General features: G+C 36.1%; 1 protein-coding gene across 21 annotated transcripts in view; it reads right to left on the reverse strand.

The window, feature by feature from the left end:
- The window catches only part of TTN (titin), a 273,917-nt gene that overhangs the window by 118,539 nt on the left and 130,710 nt on the right, over window positions 1-24,668 (reverse strand). The window contains exons 144-202 of one of the 21 annotated variants that reach the window (XM_065931830.1): window positions 23,772-23,846; window positions 23,527-23,610; window positions 22,916-22,990; window positions 22,176-22,268; window positions 21,480-21,557; window positions 20,452-20,520; window positions 20,179-20,298; window positions 19,740-20,039; window positions 18,631-18,711; window positions 17,780-17,857; window positions 17,155-17,238; window positions 16,929-17,003; window positions 15,500-15,583; window positions 15,309-15,392; window positions 15,105-15,188; window positions 14,660-14,734; window positions 13,204-13,287; window positions 12,402-12,476; window positions 12,202-12,285; window positions 12,011-12,085; window positions 11,778-11,861; window positions 11,583-11,666; window positions 11,394-11,477; window positions 11,200-11,283; window positions 11,033-11,116; window positions 10,739-10,822; window positions 10,502-10,579; window positions 10,307-10,390; window positions 10,108-10,191; window positions 9,909-9,992; window positions 9,710-9,793; window positions 9,511-9,594; window positions 9,312-9,395; window positions 9,114-9,197; window positions 8,915-8,998; window positions 8,718-8,801; window positions 8,519-8,602; window positions 8,320-8,403; window positions 8,123-8,206; window positions 7,924-8,007; window positions 7,728-7,811; window positions 7,533-7,616; window positions 7,339-7,422; window positions 6,951-7,034; window positions 6,757-6,840; window positions 6,590-6,673; window positions 6,367-6,456; window positions 6,154-6,237; window positions 5,944-6,027; window positions 5,733-5,810; window positions 5,257-5,340; window positions 4,655-4,798; window positions 4,303-4,380; window positions 4,019-4,096; window positions 3,719-3,802; window positions 2,646-2,729; window positions 2,332-2,412; window positions 1,772-1,849; window positions 1,218-1,331 (exon numbers count right to left, since the gene is read on the reverse strand). In XM_065931830.1, the coding sequence (XP_065787902.1) occupies window positions 1,218-1,331; window positions 1,772-1,849; window positions 2,332-2,412; window positions 2,646-2,729; window positions 3,719-3,802; window positions 4,019-4,096; window positions 4,303-4,380; window positions 4,655-4,798; window positions 5,257-5,340; window positions 5,733-5,810; window positions 5,944-6,027; window positions 6,154-6,237; window positions 6,367-6,456; window positions 6,590-6,673; window positions 6,757-6,840; window positions 6,951-7,034; window positions 7,339-7,422; window positions 7,533-7,616; window positions 7,728-7,811; window positions 7,924-8,007; window positions 8,123-8,206; window positions 8,320-8,403; window positions 8,519-8,602; window positions 8,718-8,801; window positions 8,915-8,998; window positions 9,114-9,197; window positions 9,312-9,395; window positions 9,511-9,594; window positions 9,710-9,793; window positions 9,909-9,992; window positions 10,108-10,191; window positions 10,307-10,390; window positions 10,502-10,579; window positions 10,739-10,822; window positions 11,033-11,116; window positions 11,200-11,283; window positions 11,394-11,477; window positions 11,583-11,666; window positions 11,778-11,861; window positions 12,011-12,085; window positions 12,202-12,285; window positions 12,402-12,476; window positions 13,204-13,287; window positions 14,660-14,734; window positions 15,105-15,188; window positions 15,309-15,392; window positions 15,500-15,583; window positions 16,929-17,003; window positions 17,155-17,238; window positions 17,780-17,857; window positions 18,631-18,711; window positions 19,740-20,039; window positions 20,179-20,298; window positions 20,452-20,520; window positions 21,480-21,557; window positions 22,176-22,268; window positions 22,916-22,990; window positions 23,527-23,610; window positions 23,772-23,846 (5,196 nt within the window). The remainder of the gene's footprint in view (window positions 1-1,217; window positions 1,332-1,771; window positions 1,850-2,331; window positions 2,413-2,645; window positions 2,730-3,718; window positions 3,803-4,018; window positions 4,097-4,302; window positions 4,381-4,654; window positions 4,799-5,256; window positions 5,341-5,732; window positions 5,811-5,943; window positions 6,028-6,153; window positions 6,238-6,366; window positions 6,457-6,589; window positions 6,674-6,756; window positions 6,841-6,950; window positions 7,035-7,338; window positions 7,423-7,532; window positions 7,617-7,727; window positions 7,812-7,923; window positions 8,008-8,122; window positions 8,207-8,319; window positions 8,404-8,518; window positions 8,603-8,717; window positions 8,802-8,914; window positions 8,999-9,113; window positions 9,198-9,311; window positions 9,396-9,510; window positions 9,595-9,709; window positions 9,794-9,908; window positions 9,993-10,107; window positions 10,192-10,306; window positions 10,391-10,501; window positions 10,580-10,738; window positions 10,823-11,032; window positions 11,117-11,199; window positions 11,284-11,393; window positions 11,478-11,582; window positions 11,667-11,777; window positions 11,862-12,010; window positions 12,086-12,201; window positions 12,286-12,401; window positions 12,477-13,203; window positions 13,288-14,659; window positions 14,735-15,104; window positions 15,189-15,308; window positions 15,393-15,499; window positions 15,584-16,928; window positions 17,004-17,154; window positions 17,239-17,779; window positions 17,858-18,630; window positions 18,712-19,739; window positions 20,040-20,178; window positions 20,299-20,451; window positions 20,521-21,479; window positions 21,558-22,175; window positions 22,269-22,915; window positions 22,991-23,526; window positions 23,611-23,771; window positions 23,847-24,668) is intronic. The other 20 variants (XM_065931831.1, XM_065931832.1, XM_065931833.1 and 17 more) reach the window with 20 other exon arrangements.

Raw genomic sequence — 24,668 nt, forward strand, 5'->3', positions numbered from 1 at the left:
GATTTTACAAGAAGGGAAACATATTTAAGTGTGTGTCTTTATAAAATGTCAATCAACAGAGGGGTAACCTTTTAAGAAGTGCTTGCTTTTTCTATGTCTGATTTAAAATGCCAAAGACTTTCCCTACAGGCCAGGAGGGTTGTAGAGAGGCAAGAAACAAGTCTTCCTATGGAAAACTGATTTTGGTTACATGTGTAGGTAAGGGAAAAGTGCTCACCTAAGATTGTATCTAGATTATTTTAGATTGGGAAATCTCATGACACCACAAATAAGACAACATTTTGTTAAAATAAAAAGAATAATACAATGTTGCTAGTTTTTCAGCTTTTAAAGATGTTATTTTAAGAATTAAATAATATTGAATCAATTCAAAGTAAAAGTGAAAATGAAAGTCATTCAGTCATGTCCAACACTTTGCAACCCCATGGACTATAGTCCATGGCATTCTCTAGTCCAGAATACTGGAGTGGGTAGCCTTTCCCTTCTCCAGGGGATCTTCCCAACCCAGGGATCGAACCCAGGTCTCCCGCATTGCAGACAGATTCTTTACCAGCTAAGCCACAAGGGAAGCCCAAGAATACTGAATTCAAAGAAAAATCTAAATGCAAAGAGAATGAAAGGAAGTTTAACAAGGGGAACAACCACAGAACACAGTTGGGTTTTTATCAAGTTGTTAAAAAAAAAAAAGTGGGGAAGCAGTGATAAGTTGTTCATATACTTTCCTTTCATGGTATATGAATACATCAGCTATTGGAGCCCATAAATATAATGCCTATAGTATATTTTAAAGCATAGGTCATTGTTTAAGGACAAAGTTTTGGCTTTTGTATAAGTTCGTTACTGCAATATTAAAAACATCCAGCTAAGTCTTCTTCTACATTTCACATGCACAAGATCCCAAAGATATGCACAGCAACCACACTTTGAAATCAGAAAACCCTTTCACCCCACTCTGCACGAGAAAGTTAGTCGGGACAGCCCCTGCATCCAGATGGTCAGGATGAAGTGTGCTATGGCACACTTTCTGACACTTTGGGTAGCAAGCATGGCCTGACGAGGCACCCAGGGCAGCATAAAACACGTCTCCATGGAATTCCCCAGCATGATCATGTCCAAAAGTACACATTTTAAAAATCCATTTCTTGCAAGCACCATTTCAGATGTTTGGATGGAAGTCTGGAGCAGGTTAATAAAATTTTGGAAGTATCATTTTATACCTTTAAGCTGGAATATTTTCTCCTTTACATCTTCTTTAGGTGGAGCAGGAGGCGGAGCTGGGGGCCTTGGTTTGAGTTTTGGTTTCTCAATAACCTTCTTTTCAGGTTCAGGTTCTTAAAAGAGGATTTCAGGAGTATTAGTATATGAATACAACGATTGATATGTGGGCTTACAGTACATTCAGGAGAAACATAAGGATATTTATGTAAGAAGTATATTTAAGTAAGAAGTTTGCTCTTTTTTGGATACACAATATTGGTATGCAACATAAAACATAAAAAAGTTCAACATAAAACATGAGAATATGAACACTGTACATAGATAACAAGTACGGCACAAGAAAATGACAAAGGAAGCATCCAGATAAGCCACACTGACATGAAATAAACAGTACAAATGACATGAATACAGGCGACTGAGATGCACATTTAAAACAGAATACCTTACATACAGGTGAAGAAGGACATACTGTACACAGCGAACGTAAAACATATACATATATATCAAGAGGAAGAATATGGTGATGAAGATTTAAGTCCAATTAGCTGAATACCTTGTACTGGTGTTTCTTCTGGCTGTGGTTCAGGTTCTTCAGGTTCTTCAGGCTTAACATACTTTTCAATTTCACGTTCTTTAAAGAATGTTGACAAAGGATAAGAGGTTGTAATGTAAAGTTCTTCACAAGACTCATACAAATTTCACAGATGCAAAGATGATAGTCACAAAAACAAAAATATATCTATTCACTTACATAGAAAAAGAGGTTAATATTTCTATTTTCTTATATTCAAGATTTCTACTATTTGATGTATCTTGATGGCAAATGAAATGATTTTTAAAATCTGATGTTGGGTTATCATTTGAAGATCTAATGCAACGATTCCAGTTTTGCCTCAGTAAATTGTATCTTTTGGAATTTATAATTACAATAAAGAATAATCAAAAGATTATACTTCAAAACAAGTATAATGATTTGAAAAACAAAGAAGTCAAACGTGCTAGAATGCTTTTACATATAATTTCAAGAAGGAATGTTAGCCTATAAATACTTTTGTATTTCTAATAGGAGTTTTTAAGAAATTAAAAATTTTATATTTATACATTTATATATACCTTCAACAGGGGGAGTCACTTTTCTACCAATGGTTATGGTTGCTCTTTCTTCATATATTATTTCTTCAGATGACTCTTCAACTTAAAAAACATAGTATTTTATTTTAGACTGAATTCAGAGTAGAATACTGCAACTGCTGTTTCAACATATCAACTTAGTTACACACTATAACATAGTCTTCAGAAGATTTCAAAATACCAATAACTTTAATACGTAAGACAGACAACAGATAAACACAAAAGATCCATCTATAACCAAAGCAAGATGATGAGACGACTATCATCTTTCCAAGATTTAGTGCATAGCCATGTACCTTGGACAGGTGGAGCTTCTGGTTCTTCAGGGATAGGAACTGACACTTTCTCTTCTGTGATGATTTCCTTGGGAACTTCAGGCACTTTAAAGATATTGATTTTGTTTACTATTAAGAATTTAGAAGATGTACAAGATACTGCGAAGAGCAGGCAAAGAATACGTGGGTACGGTACTTCATCTTATAAGACTCTGTGGGGGACATGGCTTTACAGGCAAGGCACCCTTTTGGACATCCTAATTTAATAAATGAGTCCTTGCAGCCTTCTTCATTTATTTCTCATCCTCTGTGTACCTTTAAATATAGATGTTTTCCACTGGTCTAACTTTGATGATTTTAAAAATTGAATCTACATTTTTTTAAGCAATCACTTGGCACTCTCAACTCTTATTTCCATGGTAATGACTTGTGGATCTACATCTCTGGCCCCATCTCTTTCCTAAGTTCCAGATGCATATTCCCAACTTCCATACTTGAAATGTAAAAGATATAGTCACTGCCTTCTTTCTAATATTAGTTTGGGGATTCAGTGAACCATTCTCATGGCCTAGCTTCAACTCTTACAATCATTTTGGGCTCATCTAGTTCCCTCATTACTTTGAGAATAGACACCTACTCAATCTCCACTTCTCTTAAATCCAATCCTTTCCATTTCTGTCACCACTGATCTTACTCAATTTTTGAAGACCTTAAAAACTGTAATGCTTCTTTCCTAATATTATCCTCTTCTAAGAATTTGACCTGCTGCCAGTTATCTGAAGCTCAACTCCTGTTAATTTATATACCACTGAAGCTTCCTATCGCCCACAGACTAAAGTACATGCCTATATTAGCATTCAAAGAACTCCAAAATATGACTGGCATCATTACATCTACCCTTATCTTTCAGGATAAGCAAGGTTTCTCCTGTTTGTCTGTCTTATTTTCTCTTTGCCTTCATTATTTCTCTCTTTTTTTCTGTAAAATCTGTTCTTGCATAAACTTATACTTCATATTTTTGTTATAAGAACTACTATTAAGATGCTTAGACAGCATTCAGAGAAATACATTCTTTCTTTCTTCATGGTAGATACCTTTTACTCGCCGGATTTCTGGTTTTTTGGTAACAGGCACAGGTTCCTTCTTTACGGGAACAAGTCTCTTGGGCAGCTCAGACACTTTGAAGATATTAGTTTTATTTTAGAAAGAATATTTAAAGACATTGGAAAAAGTGTTAATAATAAAGAACCTATAATTAACAGAGCAGCATTAAAATTAATGAAAGCAAAATAAGGACATTTTTGTCCCTAACACTGAAGACAACTTATTGGATTTCACTTGAAGATATCAGAATACTTAAAAAAAAACTATTGTATCAATGATGATGTGAATACCTTTAATTTCTGGTGTTTCTGGCTTCTTAATAGTTGGGACTTTCTTCACTGGGACAACTTTCTTTGCCATCGCAGGTACTTTAAAGATATTAGTAACATTTAGTAATATAAAATTGCAAGATGCAGTATGTACAGATTAATTTGACAAGTCTGTTCAGAACTGTAACATACAGATGACAGTTCATAATACAGCACATAATATAGCACAATATAAAACAAGGAAAGGGTGCCAAATTTCTGACAACACACAAAAAAGAAGTAAATATTTATTTTACTGTAAGTACCTTTAGGAGGTGGAGGTTCTGGTTTTTTGATGACAGGAACTTTCTTCTCTGGAACAATCTTCTTGGGCTCTTCAGGCACTTGAAAGATAAGAATTTCTTTTAGAGTCAAATGATTACAGTGAAAAGAGTAATGCTATGAATGAATGAAAAAGATCACACTTGTTTCTTTGCTATGCCGCACTGTGTCTGTAGGACAAAAGCTTTATGTGTGCAACTGACTTGTGTTCTTGCTAATAAGGTCAAATGTTAAAGAAGGAAATAGAAGACTGAGATGTTTGCCTTAAACAAGATAAATGATAGGCATAAAAAGTCAAATAGTATATTCTTCCATTCAGTGAATCTTGTCTTGTACCTGCTGGTGGTGGGGCTTCCGGTTCCGCCTCTTCTACAACAGGAACTGGCTCTTCCTCTTCTACAACAGGAACTGGCTCTTCCTCTTCTACAACAGGAACTGGCTCTTCCTCTTCAGGAACAATTTCCACAGGTTCTTCATAAACTTTAAAGATATAGTTAATTTTAATTGAATGTGTGGAACAATATTCTAAAATGCACAAATGCGAAACACAATAGATAGTCATCTTGATTTCTCCCCTTGTTTCTATTAATATCATCACTTGCATTAAGATGAAATCCATCTTGACTGATTTCTGTTTCTACTGCTTTGAATGCTTGAGAAGCCCCTTTAGTGTTTAATGTCATTTATAGTCATTAGTTCGCCTGTCCTACTTTATGTATACATTAGAGAAGCTTTGTGTAACACGGCTTATGATGGCCAGTGTAGTTGCTGACTATGGACCCCAAATAGATTTAAGGTTGGAGCCTATTAAGAATAGCGAAGTAAGACAAATAATTGAAGGACAGGAAATGACCAAGAGATATCGAATTAGAAGAGGAACAAGGCTTACGTTAGAAACAGTCAAGAGTGGTTAAGCTCACAAATAGCATTACATGTACCTTCTGGAGGAGGAGAGACTGCTTTCTCAGGAACAGGGATGGCTGGTTTCTCCTCCAAGACAGGTTTCTTTGGTACCTCTGGCACTTAAAAGATAGGAGTTAGTTTTACTTCTGGGTAGTTGAGAAGTACATGAAATTTATACCATATCTAGTTCAATAACCCAGGGACAGATCCAAGAACAAAATTCACAACGAGGCCAGTTATCTGTTCTTGGATCCGCATAGTAGGAAGAAAACAAAGCCTATTAAGATTAACAAAACCATGTTAGAAAACTCTTCCAATACTTAAAACAGACGTACCAGTCTTTTTTTTCCCTTCAATCAATGATGCTATTTAAAAACATTTAAAACTCTAAGCATTCAGTATAGTAGGTTTGTAGCTAATATAAGACGTTTGACAAACAAAAGGCTTTCCTATTGAAAGTGACTTTCGAAACCCAAGAGTGAGTGCTTATCTACTGGTTAGTGACATGTACCTTTAGCTGGTGGGACTTCTGGCTTTTTGGGAACAGCTACTTTCTTTTCAGGAATGACTTCTTTTGGAACTTCAGGCACTTTAAAGATATTAGTATTTTAACATTATGAAGAATCACTTGTAAACATTCATCACATTTACACAGAACAAAATGCTTTTTAAGAACTAGAGGTTGTAGCCACCTCTCTTAGACAGTACACAGTTACAAGTACCTTTAGCAGGCGGGACTTCCGGTTTTTTGGGAACCACTGGAGGCACTTTCTTTTCAGGAACAACTTCCTTGGGCACCTCAGGCACTTAAAAAGATATTAGTATTTAGCTCATCATTTCAATGACATACGGAAATCATTAAGCTGAGCAGTGGAACATAGCATTTTAGAGACAGACATTTTTCTGTAGGAAGCTGTGGCAGTGGGAAATACCTTTCACTGGTGGTGGTTCAGGTTTCTTGGCAACAACAGCAGGTGGTTTCTTTTCTGGGACAGGTTTCTTAGGTGGGACGGTCACTAAAGATATTATGATTTATGTTTTAGAATCGGTGAAGAAGAGTGAAAAACGAGAAAAGTCCTAACGCCTAAATCTGGGGGACAAGAAGGGCAGAGATTGGCTAAGGCCACACAGCAGCTGGCCAGTACCTTTTGGAGGAGGAGCAGGAGCAGGCTCTGGCTCTTCTACGACTTCAACTGGAGGCTCCTCTGGGGCTATTTCCTCAGGCTCCTCATGCACTTTAAAGACACAAGCTTGTTTGAATGCTAGAACTGACTTAAGCATATGAAACATTTTGTAAAATGATTTTTACAGCACTCAGAAGAGAGTTTTTCTTTTTAAAAATACTAGTTTGGAGAGTTTCATGATTACCTGCAGGAGGAGGACTTTCCGGTTTGGGAGGAATAACTTCAGGCACCTTCTTTTCTGGCACGGCTGCCTTTGGCACCTCGGGTACTTTAAAGAGATTAGTATTTTCATGATTAGACTGAGTGAAGACAGACAGACAGTGTCAAACACAGCGACATGGAGGCGGCTACCTTTGGCTGGTGGGACTTCTGGCTTTTTAGGAGGCGTCACAGGCACTTTCTTTTCAGGGACAACTTCTTTGGGAGCCTCAGGCACTTAAAAGATATTAGTAAAATTACATTTAGGAGTTATGAGATCATTGGAACAAATTATTTTCAAGAGCAGAGGAGTTATGTCTTTTAAGCCTAAGATCAGTGACAGATACCTTTAGCAGGTGGGACTTCTGGCTTTTTAGGAGGTGTCACAGGTATTTTCTTCTCAGGAACGACTTCCTTGGGAGCCTCAGGCACTTAAAAGATATTAGTAAAATTACATTTAGAAGTTGTGGGAGCACTAGAGCAAAATGTTTTTGAGAGCAGAAGAGTTTTATTTTCTGAAATCTAAGGTAAGTGACAGGTCCCTGTAACAGGTGGGACTTCTGGCTTTTTAGGAGGTGTCTCAGGTACTTTCTTTTCAGGGACAACTCCTTTTGGCACCTCAGGCACTTAAAAGATATTAGTAAAATTACATTTAGTAGTATGAGACCAATGGAGCAAATATTTTCAAGAACAGAAGAGATATGTGCTTTAAAGCCTGAGTTTCATGACAAATACCTTTAACAGGTGGGACTTCTGGCTTTTTAGGAGGCATCACAGGCACTTCCTTTTCAGGGACAACTTCTTTGGGAACCTCAGGCACTTAAAAGATATTAGTAAGGTAACATTTATGAGTTATGAGATCACTGGAACAAATTATTTTCAAGAGCAGAGGAGTTATGTCTTTTAAACCTAAGATCAGTGACAAATACCTTTAGCAGGTGGGACTTCTGGCTTTTTAGGAGGTGTTACAGGTACTTTCTTCTCAGGGACGACTTCCTTGGGAGCCTCAGGCACTTAAAAGATATTAGTAAATTTACGTTTAGTTGTTATGTGACCACTAGAACAAACTATTTTCAAGAGCAGAAGAGTTTTATCTTCTTAAATCTAAGGTGAATGACAGATACCTGTAATAGGTGGGGCCTCTGGCTTTTTAGCAGGTGCCACTGGGGCTTTCTTTTCAGGGACAATTTCTTGAGGAACTTCAGGCACTTAAAAGATAGTAGTTTTATGCTTAGGTTAAAGAGATCAATGAATTAAAAAGTACTTCCAAGAGCTAAGGAGGTATTTCTTCTATAGAAAAAGGACTGGGGTGAAAAATACCTGAAACTGGTGGGATTTCCAGTTTTTTGGGTGGTGCTTTGGGAACTTTCTTTTCTGGAACAACTTCTTGGGGAACTTCAGGCACTTGAAAGATATTAGTAGTTTTACGGTTAGGTTAATGAAGAGCAATGGACTTGAATCATTCTCAAGAACTGAAGAGACATTTCTTCTGCAGAATGAGCTCAGAGCCAACAAGTACCTGTGACAGGTGGAACTTCTGGTTTTTTGGCTGGTCCCTTGGGGACTTTCTTTGCTGGAACAACTTCTTCGGGAACTTCAGGCACTTGAAAGATATTAGTAGTTTTACGGTTAGGTTAATGAAGAGCAATGGACTAAAATCATCCTCAAAAACTGAAGACATTTCTTCTGCAGAATGTTGTCTAGGTCAACATGTACCTGTGACAGGTGGGACTTCTGGTTTTTTGGGTGGTGCCTTGGGAACTTTCTTTTCTGGAACAACTTCTTGGGGAACTTCAGGTACTTGAAAGATATTAGTAGTTTTATGGTTAGGCTAGTGAAGAGCAATGGACTAAAATCATTCTTAAAAATTGAAGAGACATTTCTTCTGCAGAATGTTGTCTGGGTTGACATGTACCTGAGACAGGTGGGACTTCCGGTTTTTTGGGTGGTGCCTTGAGAACTTCCTTTTCTGGGACAACTTCTTGGGTAATTTCAGGCACTTGAAAGATATTAGTAGTTTTATGGTTAGGTTAATGAAGAACAATGGACTTGACTTATTCTCAAGAACTGAAGAGATATTTCTTCTTCAGAATGAACTCAGAGCCAACATGTACCTGTGGCAGGCGAGACTTCTGGTTTTTTGGGTGGTGCTTTGGGGACTTTCTTTTCTGGGACAACTTCTTGGGGAACTTCAGGCACTTGAAAGATATTAGTAGTTATGGTTAGGTTAATGAAGAGCAATGGGGTAAAATCATCCTCAAAAACTGAAGAGACATTTCTTCTGCAGAATGTTGTCTGGGTCAACATGTACCTGAGACAGGTGGGACTTCCGGTTTTTTGGGTGGTGCCTTGGGAACTTTCTTTTCTGGGACAACTTCCTTGGTAACTTCAGGCACTTGAAAGATATTAGTAGTTTTATGGTTAGGTTAATGAATAGCAATGGGCTTACACCATTCTCAAAAACTGAAGAGACATTTTTTCTGAAGAATGATATCTGGGTCAACATGTACCTGTGACAGGTGGAACTTCCGGTTTTTTGGCTGGTGCTTTGGGGACTTTCTTTTCTGGGACAACTTCTTGGGGAACTTCAGGCACTTGAAAGATATTAGTAGTTTTATGGTTAGGTTAATGAATAGCAATGGACTAAAATCATCCTCAAAAACTGAAGACACATTTCTTCTGAAGGATGAGGTCAGAGCTAAATGTACCTGTGACAGGTGGGGCTTCCGGTGTTTTGGGTGGTGCCCTGGGGACTTTCTTTTCTGGAACAACATCTTGGGGAACTTCAGGTACTTGAAAGATATTAGTAGTTTTATGGTTAGGTTATTGAATAGCAATGGACTAAAATCATTCTCAAAAACCGGACAGACATTTCTTCTGCAGAATGTTGTCTGGGTTGACATGTACCTGAGACAGGTGGGACTTCCGGTTTTTTGGATGGTAACTTGGGAACTTTCTTTTCTGGGACAACTTCTTGGGGAACTTCAGGCACTTGAAAGATATTAGGAGTCTTATGGTTAGGTTAATGAATAGCAATGGACTAAAATCATTCTCAAAAACTGAACAGATATTTCTTCTGCAGAATGTTGTCTGGGTCAACATGTACCTGTGACAGGTGGAATTTCTGGTTTTTGGGGTGGCACCTTGGGAACTTTCTTTTCTGGAACAACTTCTTGGGGAACTTCAGGCACTTGAAAGATATTAGTAGTTTTATGGTTAGGTTAATGAATAGCAATGGACTAAAATCATCCTCAAAAACTGAAGACACATTTCTTCTGAAGAAGGAGGTCAGAGCCAACATGTACCTGTGACAGGTGGGGCTTCCGGTTTTTTGGGTGGTGCCCTGGAGACTTTCTTTTCTGGAACAACTTCTTGGGGAACTTCAGGCACTTGAAAGATATTAGTAGTTTTATGGTTAGGTTAATGAATAGTAATGAACTAAAATCATTCTCAAAAACTGAAGAGACATTTCTTCTGAAGAATGATATCTGGGTCAACATGTACCTGAGACAGGTGGGACTTCCGGTTTTTTGGGTGGTGCCTTGGGAACTTTCTTTTCTGGGACAACTTCCTTGGTAACTTCAGGCACTTGAAAGATATTAGTAGTTTTATGATTAGGTTAATGAATAGCAATGGACTAAAATCATTCTCAAAAACTGAACAGACATTTTTTCTGAAGAATGAGGTCAGAGCTAACATGTACCTGTGACAGGTGGGGCTTCCGGTGTTTTGGGTGGTGCCCTGGGGACTTTCTTTTCTGGGACAACTTCTTGGGGCACCTCAGGCACTTGAAAGATATTAGTAGTTTAAGAATTTGGGAATTTTGAAGGGATATTTTACAACGATTACGAAGAGACAAGACAATATACATTCTTAACACAGCAGTGGGAATAAATACCTTTAGCAGGTAGGACTTCTGGTTTTTTGGGCACAGCTACTCTCTTTTCAGGCACAACTTCTTTAGGAACTTCAGGAACTTTGAAGATATTAGTATCTATTAGCTAGAAACTATGAAATGGGAATATCGACAACACACTTGCCCAAGCAAATAACATTTATAAAACTGACGGACACTTCTAAACATCCTTTCCCCAGCCTCCAAAACAGGTGACCAACAACATAGATGGATAAATACCTTTGGCTGGTGGAGCTTCTGGCTTTTTAGGAGGAGCCACAGGCACTTTCTTTTCAGGGACGACTTCTGGCGGCACCTCAGGCACTTAAAAAATATTCATAATTTGTGTTTAGAAAGGTGGAAATTAATGAATGACTATATCATGCAATCATACACCAAGATATTTTGGATAACTACCAAACCTCTTTTTTCTTTAGAATTCTAGTACCTTTACATAGTGGGATATATACACATAATTTCTTCTAGCTAAAAGAGCAGTTATTTTCTTCCCAGTATGTATAGTATTGCCATTACCTGCAGGAGGAGGACTTTCCGGTTTGGGAGGGATAACTTCAGGCACCTTCTTTTCTGGCACGGCTGCCTTTGGCACCTCGGGTACTTTAAAGAGATTAGTATTTTCATGATTAGACTGAGTGAAGACAGACAGACAGTGTCAAACACAGCGACATGGAGGCGGCTACCTTTGGCTGGTGGGACTTCTGGCTTTTTAGGAGGCGTCACAGGCACTTTCTTTTCAGGGACAACTTCTTTGGGAGCCTCAGGCACTTAAAAGATATTAGTAAAATTACATTTAGGAGTTATGAGAGCACTGGAATAAATTATTTTCAAGAACAGAAGAGTTATGTCTTTTAAGCCTAAGGTCTGTGACAAGTACCTGTAACAGGTGGAACTTCTGGCTTTTTAGGAGGCGTCACAGGCACTTTCTTTTCAGGGACAACTTCCTTGGGAGCTTCAGGCACTTAAAAGATATTAATAAAATTATATTTAGGAGCTATGCGGTTCACTGGAACAAATATTTTCCAGAGCAGAAGCACTATGTCTTTTTAAGATCAATGACAAATACCTTTAGCAGGTGGAACTTCTGGCTTTTTAGGAGGTGTCACTGGTGGCTTCTTTTCAGGGACAACTTCCTTGGGAGCCTCAGGCACTTAAAAGAGATTAGTAAATTTATATTTAGGAGTTATAGGACCACTAGAACAAAATATTTTCAAGAGCAGATGAGTTTTATCTTCTTAAGCCTAAGATCCAGGACAAGTACCTGTAACTGGTGGAGCTTCTGGCTTTTTAGGAGGTGCCACAGGCACTTTCTTTTCAGGGAAAACCTCTTTGGGAGCCTCAGGCACTTTGAAGATATTAGTAAATTTACATTCGAGTCACAAGGATTAACACAGGCAAAAATCACATTTACACAGCAACAGCACTTTAGAGGCTAGCAAGGCAGTTTTTTCCACAGCCCTCCCTATCCCCTCCTGAGGGGCTGCTAGGATGTACCTTTGACAGATAAAACTTCAGGCTTTTGCAGAGGATGGACTTTTTCCCAGACAACTTCTATGGGCACCTCAGGCACTTCAAAGATATTAATATTTTCACATTTAGAAGCCACAAGAATCAAAGCAAACAGGAAACACATTTATATAGGAAAAGACAGTTTCCCAAATATCTAAGCTTCCGGCAACATATACCTTCATCAGGAAGGACTTCAGCCTTTTCATGACGAACCACATATGTTTTCTTTTCAGAGACAATTTCTTGGGGAGTCTTGGGCACTTTAAGAAATCAGTATTTTAACATTTAGTGTTTCAAAGGTCAATAGGAACAGCAAAATATTTTCAAGACTACAAGTGCTATTTCTTCTTGAATTTGAGGGCATGGGAACTTGTACCTTTAACTGACGGAGGCTCTCTTTTTTTGGAAGGAACTCTTTTTGCAGGAACACCTTCTTGAGCAGCTTCAGGCACTTTAAAGATATTAGTATTTCACATTTAGGAGTTAAAATAACTAATGAAAACAGTAACCACGCTAAGTGAGCAAAGGTAGTTTTCTAGGCGTCTCTTCTCTGCCTATTCTCCCCTTGCCCCACCAAGCATCTAAGTTGAATGGGATTAGTATTAATAGCATTCTTGAGAAGATGGACACTAGACCCTCTTTATGAAATATTTGTTGAATCAATATTTTTAATAAAAGCATTCTCTGTTTTGATAGGAATGGTCACACACATTTTCTTCGGAGAGGGAACTTCTTGTTGAGCTTCAGGTACTTTAAAGATAGTATGTTTACATTTAGGAGTTAGGAAGAACATCAGAAAAACAGTTTTAAGAACTGAGGATGGACAATTTCTTCAGTATCTGTTCAGAGGTGATATGTACCTTTTACAGGTGGACATTCTGGCTCTTTAGGAACATCCTTAGCTATTTTCATTTCAGGAGCAACTTCTTTCACAGCTTCAGCTACTTTGAAGATATTAGTATTATACTTAGAGCTTAAGGGATCAGTGGCGACATTAATGACATTAACCAAAGTGACTGTTTTGACTACAAGGGTGCCTCCTTCAAGAACTGAATGAGGTATAAAGTCCTGAGGAAAGGAATGACATCTTGTCTTTGTTATTTCCCATCTCCCTACCACCATACACATGGTGGGCATATGTTAAATAAATGAAGGAAGGATGATAGAATAAATGATACCTTTAGGGGATGGCGTTTCAATTTCAGGAGGACCAGCCATGAGTATTTCCTTTATAGGGACAACTTCTTCAGGAGATTCAGGCACTTTAAAGATATTAATGCATTGTACTTCAGAGTGATGAAGAGCAGTGAAGAGTTTTACTCATAACCCCACCTACAGGAATGTCCCAGACTGGGTGACCTCCTTGCTCCCTGAATCTGATTCTTTGGTAATAGTATGAATGTTTGATTATCAGGAGCTATTTTCTTAGTAACCTCAGACACTACCAATGCTAGTAATTTTATTTCCTTGAATGGTAGGAGTATAGAAAATTAGATAATAAAAATTTACCTTTAGGCGAAAAAATCCTGCATTTTGAATAATTAACAATGTACTTTTTGCTATTAGTTTGGGGAAAATAAAAAAGCTCCTTTCTTATCTGAACTGGCTTTATTTTGTGCCCTCACATTAGGTACTTTAAAAGGGTAATTGTTTTTAGAAGAAAGGAGAACAACTAAAAATTTTAGACTGAAAAAATAGTGTCGAAGTGCTCAGATATTCTTCAAATTACAGGGTATCATGGGCATTTTGAAGAATTTGTCATTTTGGATGTTTTAAAACATTTTCATGTTTTGATTAATCTGAAAATGTTCCAAATGGGGAAACTTAAGACTCTTTAAAAATAAAAGACAAGGAGAGGAGCAAATAAATTATTTGGGGCAGAATTCTAACTTTCACTGGTTTTGATTTTAACTGCCCTGGTTTCAGATGGTTTCAGAGAGGATATTACACACAGAACAGTTCCACAGTGAATTTAATATTTTATTTTCTTTAGGTCATGGTTTTCTGAAAGTATTTCTGATATTAAATCCTAGGGAAAATCAATTATTTCAAATTCATGGGCTTGTTTTTGGTGGTAAGTTTATTTTAATAGAAAAGCAATTTCAATAGGTAGTTGTATCATATCCTGGAATTTCAGTTCCACGGAGTGTTTGAATTACTGACTTACAGTCTACAGCCAGGAACCTCTGTCATTTGACAACACTGATTTTCACTTTAAAGAGGGGTGGGGTGAGCCTATTTAGTCTAGCTTCAGGGATATAAATGTTACAGGATCTCTCATAGAGATTTTTTTATAGTACTCTGAATTTTACTTTTTAAGGCAACAGCAATAGCTATTTCCTATTGAAGAAACTACCTGGGTCACATCTGCATATTATATGAATATATATTTTTCCTAGAGGCCTCATAGATAAAATTTATAGCTCAAGCATCTCCCTGTATATAAAGGTATGGACTTTTACCACTTATGGCTCATGGGGATATGTATAATACTCAGTCAAGCTGCTACTTTGGGGGACCCACTTTGAAGTGGCCTCCCTGGTAGCATCTAGAGCTTTTAAGATATTAGTATTTTTACACATGTTAAGTACAACAATCATGAGATAAGGAGGCCGACTTTCTTTTCGCTTGTACCTTTTGGTGGTGGTATTCTCCTTCTGGTAACAGGAGCTTGTCTCTCTGGAACACCTTCCTCGGAGATTTCCACCTCTTTAAAGATATTAGTAGTTTTTAATTGAGAAAAGGCAAAGACAGGAAGACATGACTTACAAAGAAAGTTAGGTATATTAACAGACATTATAACTTTAAATTAGATTTTTTTGTTCTAATAGTTTATCATTATTTGTTGTATGAATGGGATTTGACTTTTTAGGGGCAAATCATAGACAGTTCCTTGTCTTGGGTACATTAGGGACTCTAAAGATATTAGTATTTTAGCATTAGAGATTGTGAAAATCTACACAAAGCAGTGAACGTATTTTGCAGACTGATGAGGAAAGATTTTATTTAGATTTTCTTTTTTTTTTTTTTTTTTTTTCTTTTTTTTTTTTTTTTAGATTTTCATAACTAAGAATTATACCTTCGGTTAGAGGATGCTCTGGAATTTTGGGAATAGCCTCAGGTAATTCCACCTCTTGAAATGCTTCTCTGGTTGTATCAGGTTCTTTAAAGATATTAGTAGGTTTATACTTAGAAGTTGTAAAAACAGTAAATTATGTAACATGCAATATTTGAGTCTTCAAGTCAAAGATATTCATCCAAGTTTGATGTTGTTGAAATGTACCTTTAGTTGCTGGTGTTTCTCTCTTTTTGGGAACAGTCACATATACTTTTTCCTCTGGAACAACTTTCTTGGATGGTTCAGGCACTTAAAAGATATGAGTACAGTTATATTTATAATAGTGAAGGAAAGTACTGAGTTTTTAAAATGAGCCAAAAGTAAATTTTCTTCACTGGGTTATTGGTATTATATACCTTTTGCTGGTTTGGTTTTTGTTTTTTGAGGATGAGTCACAAGTACTTTTTCTTCCAGATACGATTCTTCAGATATTTCATAAACTTTAAAGATATTAGTATACATATAATTAGAGGCATTTCAAAGTGGATGAAGAATAGCATTAAGAAAAATATAATACATAATACACATTTGTAACTCAAATGACAGTAGTACATAGACCCAATTAGTGACAATAACACACTGGCTAGGGAAAAATCTCATTTCCAGTTTTATGATATAGGACTGTCGGCACTCCTTTATAAGCATAATGGTAAAACTGAGGAATTCACTGGTCGGGGACTAGAATATAATTCTTCTACTTTGTCTGCAGAAAGCTACTGGTAAATTTTCCCTATCATTAATTTTTATGGATTTTTTTCTTAAAGAATGGGATTGATGCTGAGTTGCACATCAAGAATTCTCGAATATTAGACCTACTGGAAATTCATCTGAGTCCCTTCCTGTTCCAGGAACCTAGTTACTTATATGTTAAAAATATAAACCAAATCTAGTTTAAGGCTTCATATTTAATATGAATGTGAAAACCATTTAGGAATTAGAAGAAAATAAAAATAAAAATGATTAAATATTTGGAAAAATTAGGCAACTGAAGAAATAAAGATTTCTCCAGCCTTTAGAAAGGAAGACTAGCTGATAATAATAACCAAATTGAAGTACACCAAGGGTATTCAAACAAGGGAGTCATCATATATATTTATCCCAACCTATTATTATAGGGTGACAAAGACTGGATTTAAGTTTTAGATTCAAATAAGTGGAAAGATATCTTGACTACTGGCATTTTCACTCTTCTGATGATTAAACAGTATTCTATTTAGAATATTTTATTATTCCTATTATTTTATTGTTTAATTAATCATAATTTTGCATAAAAGCAAAACCAAAAATGACTTGAGGCTTCTTTTCCAATTATAATGACCTTATAAATCTATGGGTATTTGAGCAGCACTGCCAAAATGTTTCCAACAATTATTGCAAAAAGTAAAAAATACTAATGGTGAAGTATTTTGATTCTACAATATCTAAGTAAAATACTATTAGGAAAGTCACCTTACTGTCTGAGAAAATGAATTGCTTAAAAACAGAAGACATTTTTTACAGAGACCACATTAACAAGACAATGGTAAATTCAACAAGACAAATGACTTTTCTAAAATTGGGCAATGGTATACATAAAGGACTATTATTATTTTTTTTAACTATTTGTTTTTTAAATTGGTGAGGAAATATGCCTTGTCTGAGGCAAACAGTCATTCAAATTATTTAATTTGAGCCAAATATTTTGGGCATGTTGGGCTTTTTCAAGATATTAGTACATTTACTTTTAAAAGCTATGAAGACAAACTCAGACAAACCAAAGAGAACCACCAATTTTTCTACACTCACTGTAAGTTGTTGCATCTTCAGAAAGAACTATGTGTGATATTTCTTCTTGAATACTTTCCTTAGGCACCTCAGGAACTTCAAAGATATTAGTATATTAATTATAATAAATAACTAATATGACAAGAAAATAAAGATACAAAATACAAATATATCACTCACACTCACTGTAAACCATGAATAATTAGACACAGTGTTATTTCCTGTTGTGATTAGCATCAATGTATACCTTTAATTGGTGGAACTTCAGGCTTTTTAGGAAGAGCTTCACGAACTTTTTCTTTTGGAACAATTTTCTTGGGTACTTCAGGAGCTTTAAAGATATGTGTTTGTTTTATTTTTAAGAATTGCATCATTGGGTATAAAACATCAAGACAAAAAGGGGCATCTAACAAGGGGAATGTCAAAAATCCTCAAATTAGGAGTCATCCAAACACATAGTCAGTGCATCTCTCTAGATTGCCTTGTTGATGAACCCTTGATTTGTCATATTAGAAAGACTTTGCCCTTTGAATATAGCATCATTTTCTATTGTCATTCGGAACATGTTTGTTTCTAAAGCTACTTGACAATAGCTTCCAACATGAATTATTTTTGAAAAAGAGATTGAGGGGTCAACATTTCAATACTACTTAGGAAGAGGTTCAGTACAGATAACAACAACATTTAGGCTTAGGTCTGTGTTCCCTGAAGGTTGTTATAAAAGGTAGGATTATGTTACGGGACATTAATTGAAATTTACATCATTCAGCCATTTTGTGGTGTTGAGGGGAGAATGATCTCTCTTGTTCTTCATTGCAATAAGTGAATAAAAGGGAGTTTCGTGTTAGTGGTGAATCAGCAAAGGTAGATACCTTTAGCTGGTACAACTTTGGGCTCTTCAGGAACATGTACTTCTTCTTCTACCACGATTTTCTTGGGTACTTCAGGTACTTTAAAGATATAGCAATAATTTGCTTTTGAACATTCATAAAGATTTTTAACAAACAGAGCACAAGAGAAATGTAAACACAGAACAGAACACAGCCACAATATAAAATACAGACATTGCTTTATCAGATACATTACAGTAATTAATATGAGTTGAATTTTGATAACACATACAATAACAAAAAAATCCAAGGGAATTTCTCATGTAAGAGTCATAAGAACTTGACAAGAAAAATGAGTAAGGCACCTTCTCTGCTTTTTCGCCTATTTTGGTGGAATAATTGGCATTTTCAGTGATAACATTCTTAAATGCTTCAGAGACTTTAAAGATATAAGTATATGTTATTTATTAAATACTGTTTCTTATTTATGTTGTGAAATTCAAGAAGTTTAAAAAGTTGAACAAAGCAAGGACATCAAACACAAAGTCATGATATATTTGTATCTAGTAGGTCATTAAAATTAATAATCAACAGAAAAACAGGGATTTATCAATAAGCATATTAGTGAATATAAAATCAAAGAGCACCAAAGGAGGAAAACTGGGTTTACTATTTGGTTAGTGGTGAGATTCATTTTGGGTATTTTTAACAGTGACTATTTTTTGATAGAACTTCCTTTAACCCCTCACCCACTTTAAAGATATTAGTTTGTTTTAGACATTCCAAAAACACAAAACACAGAAGAAAAACATCAAGTAGAATGCAAACTTGTAAAGTTGCCAAGGTGCTACTGCACATAAAATTAGGTAAGTTATTTTTCACAAATAAAATACCTTTAGCTGGTGGCTCTTTTCGAGGAACAACTTTAGTGGGTGGTTTTTTTGGAGGGATGACTTTCTCAGAGATCTCAGGCCCTTTAAAGATATTAGTGTTTTGGTTTAGAACCAACTTCTGAAGTGAAACTGCTCAATGACCAAAGTTAGTACAATGAGGACTCATAAGATGCTTTCTCTATTCATATTTTAAAAATTTACACCAGACCAACTTCCAAAAAAGACTTGATTTTGCTAACTTTCTCTAGACTGTAAATTTACTCTGTCTACTAAGCACATACACATTCCTACCTAGTGAAAGTGAAAGTTGCTCAGTCGTGTCCGACTCTTGGTGACCCCAAGGACTATACAGTCTGTGGAATTCTCCAAGCCAGAATACTGGACTGGGTAGCCGCTCCTTTCTCCAGGGGATCTTCCCACCCCAGGGATCAAACCTAGGTCTCCCGCATTGCAGGCGGATTCTTCACCAGCTGAGTCACAAGGGAAGTCCCTCCTTCCTATTACACTCATATTAATAACTTGTTCAAGAACTGGAGTAGTCTTGTAGAGGAAGTATTTGTAAGTTTATTCTCAGAATATACTAGAATGCAGGTGCTGCTACCACACTTCATTTCCTTTCTTAATGCTGTTTCTCTTGAAAATATCATAAAATGGTGGAAGCTTTGGATAAGTAAGTATCCATGTGTGAATAGCTGGTTGAATTGCTAACAAAGCAATGGCTGTTTTGCCTCGACTATAAATTCCTCAGTGCACTGAGGAGTTTCTTTTTATTCAGCTGATGACACTGGCTAGTTATTTTGGAACCTGTAACAATCATGTAACATTCTTACTTGGAATTTAAAAAGAATACACAAATTTATACAGTGAATTTTCTTCTCTCTTCAGGCAAGTAGATATCAGATATTAGTATCTAACTGCCTAAAACTATACTCTGGTTAATCTCGACTCTGTATCAATCATTGTTATCAAGTAAACTCATACTTCAAGTATTTCATGATTTTATCAAGGAAAATAAGTGAATTTCTAATGTTCAAACTGAACATGACATTTACATAAAAAAAAAAGACGTTAGGGCAACATATTTGTAATATCTGTACAATTCTGTATACCTTTGGGTGGAGCTTTGGGTTTTTCATATACTTCCTCTTCTTCAGCCTCTAAAACTTCTATTACCCTATGGACTTCTTCAACTCTGTGCATTTCTTCTGCTGCTCTATACTTTTCTACTTTGAGAAATTCTTCTACCTCGTGGAACTCTTCTTCTTCAAAATACTCTTCAACCTCATGGAACTCTTCTTCTTCAAGAGCTTCTTCCACTTGTGCTTCCACTATTTCTAATTCTGTTCTTTCTGTTACTACTTCCTCTTTGTGGAAAGCAACAGATATTTTTTCTTCAAGGACCGCTTTCCCTGAAAGAGCATCTATTTTAAGAGACTCATTTTTTTTAAGCACAGCAAAAACGAAGATGTAAATTCAAAATATAAAGAAAAACAACTGAGAAAAGCTTTCATGCAACAATACAAGAACATCAAAGATGCCCCAAAGTACCTTTAGCGGGGGGAACAACTTCTTTTTTAGGCACAAGGACTTTCTTTTCTGGGACTTTCTTTTCTGGGATTTTCTTTTCTGGGACTTTCTTTTCTGGGATTTTCTTTGGTACTTCGGGCACTTTAAAGACATAGTTTTAATATTTAAGACTGTGAACAGCAAGCTTTCATAAGCAAAAGACATCAACTACCATCAAGACACGTTGACATAAAACATAAAACTCTTAATGAAAAGAGATTATAAGAAAGTTGAGGTTAAAAAGAAAAGATGTACCTTTAGCTGGAGGGGCCTCTTTTTTCTGAACAGGAACTGGTATTTTTTCCTCCGGAACTTTCTTCGGCACTTTAAAGATATTAGGCATTTCAGTTAGCTGACAATACTCAATGATAAACATGAAATAAAGACATCAGAAATAGCATCAATATTACAACAATCAAAGTTTAAGAAGTCACTCTGTACTGTAAAATTGGACACACATTTTAGAAGCAATAAAGACATCTTCACTTATTTGTGCTATTACTTCCTTAGAAGAAGATATGTCCACAAGAAACCTGTGTCGTCTTTTTGTTTTTAATAGCAGGGACTACCAATATTGAGCCTGATACTACTATTTTTAATTTCACGAAGGCTTTTTTCAAGTGATTATCCTCATGAAGTACTTAAGCCTCAATATAGGTGTCACATTCTGCTGGACACTATCATGTCTGCTGAGGCTATCTACTGTGATAGAGACAGCATAACCTAAACAATTAGGAGGCTACTGAAGCATTAGCCTAATTAGGAAGCAAAGAGAAATAGATGCTTTGTAATAACCTTGAATACTCTGGTCAGATATCACAAAAGGAACACTAGGCTCTTTAAAATAATTATTATCTAAGTATTAGAATAGACATCCCCCATAAAAAATACAGCAGATATAATTACTGTAATATTATATGAGAAAATTCTACTTATATAATGGAATAAAATCTAGGAATGAAATGTTGAGAATAAAGATCCACTGTAATGTATATAAGTATAGAGAGATGTACTATTAACATTAAAATTCCCAGCTATTTAAAATAAGAATCTTCTGAAATAATTCACACACACACACACATACATATATATAAAATTATTAACATTCCAAAATGCTAAAACAATCGAATGAATTATATTTTTACAGGTTCTTAATTAATTTCATAAGCTTTCTATTTAAATGACTCTAAGAAAGCAATGAAAGAAGATATTTTTGTTTTTTAAAAAGAAGATGGATAAGAATTTAAAGATATTATTATCTTTAGTAAAAGGATTTGTTATACCTTTAGCTGGTGGTGCCTCCACTTTTTTAGGAACAGGAGTAGGTGCTTCAGGTACTGCTTTCTTAACCACTTCAGGCACTTAAAAGATATTTTACAGACGTTTTGAAAAATGACATGCAATAAACAGAACAACAACTACCGTATACAAAAAAAAAAAAAAAAATCCAAACACAAAACACTGATTTATTTTACAAAAGATATTAGCAGCCTAAATGGTAATTGTATATATGAAGTACTGACTCTAAAGGTGAGAGGAATACTACTTGGAAATCCTATAAGCAAACACAGGTTTGCATAAACTATCAAAGGACTGTCACAGTCTTTAGCAATGAAAGCCTAAGAATTATTCTCAAGGGCGAACACCATAGAAATAGGTTTTCCCTCACTTTCCTACTGAAGAAAAAAATTAAGGACTGGAAACTAGGAGAAAGTATTACAATAGTAGCTGACCAGAAAACATCAAAGTGTCAATAACATAAAATTCTCTCATTCTGCTGCCGCTCATCCTAATTGTACTGCAAATGCAGTGGAAAAAGTTGGGCAAAGAAAAGGGACACAAAGTTTCAGGTGCTTGTCATAAGTAATCTTCAATTTATCATTGATATGACGTAAGTAAAGTATACTAGTGAATATGAGGTTTAGATGACTTCTGGGAAAGATAGCGAACAAATGTCCAGTCCATAAAATCAGCTGTACCTCTAGGTGGCGCCACCTCCTCAACCTCCTCTATGCTAGGTGGTTCCTCGGGGACCTCCTCTTCTGGAATAGGCTCTTCAGGCTCCTCAAACACTTTAAAAAGATTATTAGTTTGTAAATCACTTTTAAAATCCATTTGGATATTAGACTAAAATGACACATCTGAAAACTGAGGTTGTGTGATCAGCACAGGTAACTCAGCCTTCTAAAGACATGTGAAAACTCACTCATCCTTGAAAAAAAAGCCTCACTGAATCTTCAAAATACATTAGTTCCTTCCTAGAATTTTACAACTGGAAAGGACCTTCAGAAAGAATTCAATTTAAATTATTATTTTTAATGGAGGTGGACTTTTTTTGAAGTCAAACATTCACTTAGGAGTCAAAGTCAGACTTTCTGTACCAGTTACTCAGGTTTAACTAAGAACTCCTCTTGGAGAAGCTAATCCCACTATTACCAACCAAGTCATGTGATGAAAAGTTTCCCATGGCAAACACAGTTTCCCTTCAAAGATTCTCATTAAAGTAAAACAAACAAACAACAAACAATCACACATGTAAGAAAAGAGATTCAACTGGTTTTGTTTTGCCTATCCAATTTCTACTAGGTAAAGAATATTTTCTTGTAGAGTCTGAATATGTTTATTTTCTGAGTGGAGTATGCATATAACTCTTGAAAATATTAGACAAAATAAGATAGTAATGCTTTTGAAAATACTGTTTTCTTAGAAAGTCATCTACCTTCAACTGGTGGAACTTCCTCTTCTTCAGGGACAATGATTTGTTTTTCTTCCACCTTCTTAGGCACCTCAGGAACTTAAAAGATATTGATTGTTTTAGGCACTTAAAATGCAAGAACCAGGCGGAGCACATAAAGACCAAGCTCCCCATTTTTCAACACAAGAGAACTAATAACAGAATACACATGCACGAGATGAAACATTGACATTTCACAGCATCGTTAATGAGACAAAAATAAAAGGTTGGCGGTTCAAGATAAACACCATTCTATCTTTTACTGCTGGAGCCCCTACTTTTTTTAGGAAGAGCAATGGGTACTTCAGGGATGGGTTTCTTAGTTATCTCAGGCTCTTGAAAGATACATAAGTTTAGTATTTTTATTTTACTTTTTTTTTTTTTTACAAACAACATCCATAGACAGATCAACATAAAATACACAAAGACCAAGAGTAGAAGAACTGACACAGAACAAACATGGGTGCAGCAGAGTTTCACGTGACGGCTACACAACAGAGCGCACAGTGCAAGCATTTATGTGGCACATCCCTAAGTGAAGAGCACCACATTTCCACCCCGGAGGGCAGCAAACACTCCTGGTGGGACTGCTGTACCTTTGGCAGGAGGAGGCACTGCTTTCTTAAGACCGGGTGGAGGCACCTTCTTTTCTGGTTCAGGTTTCTTAGGCACCACGGGCACTTCAAAGATATTATTTTGTAAGTTCAGTTTCATGAACACAGAGACAACGGACCGCACAATATTGTAAGTTATGTTAACCCACACTGGGAAACGGGGCATTCTGGCATTTACAGGTGAAGAAAGAAATGGCAGTGTCTAATTTGCTTGGGAAGAGCAGTACCTTTGGCAGGAGGAACCTCCTCCTTCTTGGGAATGATCACTTTCTTCTCTGGCACTTTCTTCTTAACCTCAGGCACTTTAAAGACATCATTTAATGATAAGAACTTATTGTAAAGGACAAAAAAGAGAGAACACAAGAAGTTCACACAGAGAAAGACTAGCATGCAACAGTCGCTCAGGACGGGGATGTAGTGTAAGTCGGGAGCCCAAAGGTAAGGATAGAATTAGGTGCCTACGAGGAAGGGATCAGCAACCTATTTGAATACCAGAGGATAGACGCTATCATTTCACCCACTTAAATGTCACTAGAAATTTATTAAATCATTATCTATAGAATATGTCTAAATTCTTACAATCCAATAAAGGATCAGCTTTACTGTTTTGTTGATTATAAGACTATTTAATCTAGTGGAGGGGTCATGCTTATTTTAAGTAGTCATGTCATAAACTTTGCAGAAAATATTGAGCTTTAAGGCATAAATATATATTGTCCCAAACTATGCACTAATTGAATATGATGAATCTGGATACTATTCATTCAATCATAGAATCTTTCTATATATCTTACTTTCTTTTATCCTCATAGAACTATCTACGCCCACTAGGACTGATATTAGTTTCCTCCCTTTTTAGGTTTAGATCAGTTAAAGGACTTGCTCAGGCTAACACAGCAAGATACATATTCAATGCTAAAATCAAACCCTGCTGGGCTATCATTTATACGTATGTATCAGAAGACATACGCTATCAATCAGGGTTTTCACAAATGCATTAATCTTTTATCTTTTCATCTTGATGTTCTAAAGACACTTTATATAAATGATTGAAGGATGATGTTTAGGAAGATTAATTCATCACATTTTTCAGGTGCTTTTCGCATTGATAACTTAGCCTTATA

The sequence above is a fragment of the Muntiacus reevesi genome, chromosome 3 (assembly GCF_963930625.1).
Source record: "Muntiacus reevesi chromosome 3, mMunRee1.1, whole genome shotgun sequence".
NCBI classification, from domain to species: Eukaryota; Metazoa; Chordata; class Mammalia; order Artiodactyla; family Cervidae; genus Muntiacus; species Muntiacus reevesi.